General features: G+C 34.1%; 1 protein-coding gene across 1 annotated transcript in view; it reads right to left on the bottom strand.

Moving 5' to 3' along the window:
- Positions 1 to 2,521, bottom strand: part of vsx1 (visual system homeobox 1 homolog, chx10-like) — an 8,969-nt gene extending 6,448 nt beyond the window's left edge. The window contains exons 1-2 of the mRNA XM_034552290.1: positions 2,092 to 2,521; positions 323 to 398 (exon numbers count right to left, since the gene is read on the bottom strand). Of these exons, the coding sequence (XP_034408181.1) occupies positions 323 to 398; positions 2,092 to 2,521 (506 nt within the window). The remainder of the gene's footprint in view (positions 1 to 322; positions 399 to 2,091) is intronic.
- Between the last annotated feature and the right edge of the window lie 2,479 nt (positions 2,522 to 5,000).

Raw genomic sequence — 5,000 nt, 5'->3', positions numbered from 1 at the left:
CTCTAATTCATTTTTATATTATTCTATCAGTTAAATTTATTTAGAGCTAAATACATATATAGATACACACATGTAGATAAATATGAATATGAGACACATTCATAATTAAATTAAGTAGTTAAAATAGTATCCTTAACTAAAAACACAAGACTTCATTTTAAAAAGCTTGGATGGATAAGAAAAAAAGACCAAATATATAATAAATATAAATAAATATAATATAATATAACAAATATAAATATAATAAGAATGACAGACAGAACGAATAGTTCTCCCATGACTTAAATATTGTTATGATATTAAAGCCTCAGGTGAGTCTCACCTGTGTCGCCTCTTCTTCCTCTTCTGAGAGCTCGCGGAGCCTTTCGAGTCGTTGCGGTCGGAGAGACACTCTTCATCTGGGGAGGCACCGGAAACACGTCATTACGCGTCATTAATTCACCAACCCACGTCATTTACGGATGTATTCGTTTAGATTTCAACGAAATATATTTATTTATTAAGATTTCATCGAAATATATGTATTCATTTAGATTTCATCGAAATATATGTATTCATTTAGATTTCATCGAAATATATTTATTTATTAAGATTTCATCGAAATATATTTATTTATTAAGATTTCATCGAAATATATTTATTCATTTAGATTTCATCAAAATATATTTATTCATTTAGATTTCATCGAAATATATTTATTTATTAAGATTTCATCGAAATATATTTATTCATTTAGATTTCATCAAAATATATTTATTCATTTAGATTTCATCGAAATATATTTATTCATTTAGATTTCATCGAAATATATTTATTAATTAAGATTTCATCGAAATATATTTATTTATTTAGATTTCATCGAAATATATTTATTTATTAAGATTTCATCGAAATATATTTATTTATTTAGATTTCATCGAAATATATTTATTCATTTAGATTTCATCGAAATATATTTATTTATTAAGATTTCATCGAAATATATTTATTTATTTAGATTTCATCGAAATATATTTATTTATTAAGATTTCATCGAAATATATTTATTTATTAAGATTTCATCGAAATATATTTATTTATTTAGATTTCATCGAAATATATTTATTCATTTAGATTTCATCGAAATATATTTATTTATTAAGATTTCATCGAAATATATTTATTTATTTAGATTTCATCGAAATATATTTATTTATTAAGATTTCATCGAAATATATTTATTTATTTAGATTTCATCGAAATATATTTATTTATTAAGATTTCATCGAAATATATTTATTTATTATGATTTCGTGGACATGAAGCAAAAACGTCGTTTCCTCCATATTAATTAATAATAAAGTCATGGATTATCATTCACCAACACGATGAAAAGAGCTGGAATATTAGAAAAGCTTTTTAATTTGTCATTATTTCAATCCGAACCGAGCCGAGCCGAACCGAGCTAAAAACGAGCGTTCAAGATAATAGTTTAAAAAAAGACAATACAAAAAAAAAAACGAGACAAAAAAACAAGTTCCAGCTGTTTGATAAAAAATGAAAACGCTTTGAAAGGCCGAGCCGAAGTGAGCCGAAGTGAGCCGAAGTGAGCCGAATGTCTCAAACCTTTTACAGAACCGCAGAAAATAAACGTGCAGGTTAATAATAATAATAATAATAATAATAATAATAATGCATTTAATTCATATAGCGCTTTTCATAATACTCAAAGACACTTAAATATTATTAAGTTAATATTATTATAGTAATAGTAATAATAATGATCATTATAGTAATAATCATACATATTATAATAGTAATACTAATTACTACTACTATTATAATAATAATAATAATAATAATTATTACTACTTTTATAATAATCATTATTATTATTATTATTATTAAAATAATAATATTCATTATTATTATTATTATTATTATTATTAATAACATAATAATATTCGTTATTATTATTATTATTATAAATGGGTTGTTTAAAAAGAGATCCCAGCCGATCTGGACCGAACCGATCTGGACCGAGGTCACAAAGGTCCGGTTCCAGTCCCGAACAGGAGAGCCGCTCCAGCCAGTGAACCCAGTGATCCGTACCGGAGTAGGCGTCCCTCTGGGCCTCCAGGTTCTGCAGGTAGTGGCTGTCTGCCCGGGCCTGCAGCAGCGGCAGGTGTCCCGGCAGGAAGCAGGGCCCTCCGGGGGGCTGCTGGGCCGCCAGGCTGCACAGGAACCCCAACCCGAGCGGCAGCGACCCCCCCGGGAACGAGAATCCGCCGAGGCCGCCGCCGACTCCGTGCGGCTCCACCCCGGGGGCCGAGCCCCCCACGGACAGGCCCGAGGTCGGCGGCCCGCTGGGCTGATGCCGCGCCTGGAGGTCCGACTCCAGGCCCAGAAGGTCGGTGATGGCGAAGCCTTTGGACCGGAACCCGGAGCCGTGCAGGCGGGTCTTATCGATCCCAAACCCCGGAGACAACATCTTGACTTTGGGCTTCTCCTCCAGCTCCTCCCGTCCCGCCACGGTGCTCATCAGGAGGCTGAACTGTGGTCCTAGTGAGGAGGAGGATGAAGAGGAGGAGGAGGAGGAGGAGGAGGAGGAGCATGCACTGAGCGGGACAGTCCGGGTGGCGGGCTCCATTTATCCGGTCCCGGTCTCCGGGGATCACAGCGACATCCAATCAGAAGTGAGAGGTGGGGGGGGCGTGTCCCTCTCCTCATCCCGGAGGATTAATTGCACCAATTTCCCTCCAATCGGATCAGGATGTCCCGAAGAGACTTTTTAATTTATGTTGTTGATGTTTGATCACTGAGGCCCAGCGTGTTCAAACTAATCAATTAAATAGAGTTGATCAATTATTATTACCACGTTATACACTAATCAATTATATGATGATTTTATACACTAATCAATTATATGATGACGTTATACACTAATCAATTATAATATGACTTTATACACTAATCAATTATATGATGACTTTATACACTAATCAATTATAATATGACTTTATACACTAATCAATTATATGATGACTTTATACACTAATCAATTATATGATGACTTTAAACTCTAATCAATTTAATTATGATTTAAAATCAATTACATTATGAAGTTATACATAATAGGTTCAATTATGACTTTCTATCAATTCAATTATGACTTTATATTAATTATATTATTCAATTCAATTCAATTCAGTTTATTTTGTATAGCCCAATATCACAAACTCCCCTCAGAGGGCTTTACAATCTGTACACATACGACATCCCTGACCTTTGACCTCACATCAGATCAGGAAAAACTCCCCAAAAATAACCTTTGACAGGGAAAAAAGGGAAGAAATTATGACTTTATACGTAATAAATTAAATGATGACTTTATATAAATTAATTATTACTTTAAATTAATTAAATAATGACTTTATATATAACAATTAGGACTGTAAACCCTAATCATTTATAATATTACTTTATACTCTAATCAATTAGATTATGATTATTACTCGTTAGGTCAGGATACAGTTGAGGACTCCAGACCGACATCGTCATGGAAACAAAGTCGTTATTATTTAGTTAATATAACAAACTCTTTTTTAATATTCTTTTTTATCTCGTGGATGAAAGATGAACAAAAGGTTAACAATAATAATAATTAATAAACTTCATGAACTGTGAATTATGCCGATAACTGGTCATCAATATATTGACTATTTTAATTTAATTAAACTAAATAATAAAATGTAAAATACACATGATGTATTTATGTCCCCTTACATAAAAACACAATATTTATCATTTAGTTATTATTTAATAATTATATTTAGTTTAGAATTAAAAACACACACACACTAACACACAGACACAAACACACACCTACAAACACATACTAACACACACACAAACACACACACACACCTACAAACACATACTAACACACACACAAACACACACACACACCTACAAACACATACTAACACACACACAAACACACACACACACCTACAAACACATACTAACACACACACAAACACACACACACACCTACAAACACATACTAACACACACACAAACACACACACACACCTACAAACACATACTAACACACACACAAACACACACACACACCTACAAACACATACTAACACACACACAAACACACACACACACCTACAAACACATACTAACACACACACAAACACACACACACATCTACAAACACATACTAACACACACACACACCTACAAACACATACTAACACACACACACACACACCTACAAACACATACTAACACACACACACACACACCTACAAACACATACTAACACACACACACACAAATCTACAAACACACACTAACACACAAGCAAACACACACTATCACACACACACTAACACACAAGCAAACACACACTATCACACACACACACACACTAACACACAAGCAAACACACACTATCACACAGAAACCTATGTTCTGGTGGAAACAATGTGGATTACCTTCATATGAGGAGTGATTGATTATGTGCTCTTAAATAATCTCCGATTAAGGTTTTTTATTCTTGCAGCTGATCTTTTCATCCTCGTTTCATCTCTTCGTGTCTTTATCGTTTTATTTCTGCCTTTTGTAATTAATCTGCAGCGACTGAGCGTCGCGTGTTGAGGGACTGTAACCACTGATCAGAGACCAGGTTTACAGCAGATAGAGGAGTAAAGAGTAAAGAGTACCTTGTGTACCTCAGATAGAGGGGTAAAGAGTACCTCGTGTACCTCAGATAGAGGAGTAAAGAGTAAAGAGTACCTCGTGTACCTCAGATAGAGGAGTAAAGAGTACCTCGTGTACCTCAGATAGAGGAGTAAAGAGTACCTCGTGTACCTCAGATAGAGGAGTAAAGAGTAACTCGTGTACGTCAGATAGAGGAGTAAAGAGTACCTCGTGTACCTCAGATAGAGGAGTAAAGAGTACCTCGTGTACGTCAGATAGAGGAGTAAAGAGTACCTCGTGTACCT

The sequence above is a fragment of the Cyclopterus lumpus genome, chromosome 15 (assembly GCF_009769545.1).
Source record: "Cyclopterus lumpus isolate fCycLum1 chromosome 15, fCycLum1.pri, whole genome shotgun sequence".
NCBI lineage: Eukaryota > Metazoa > Chordata > Actinopteri > Perciformes > Cyclopteridae > Cyclopterus > Cyclopterus lumpus.
The sequence above is the reverse complement of the archived record's forward strand: the minus strand, read 5'-3'. Positions and strand labels throughout refer to the sequence as shown.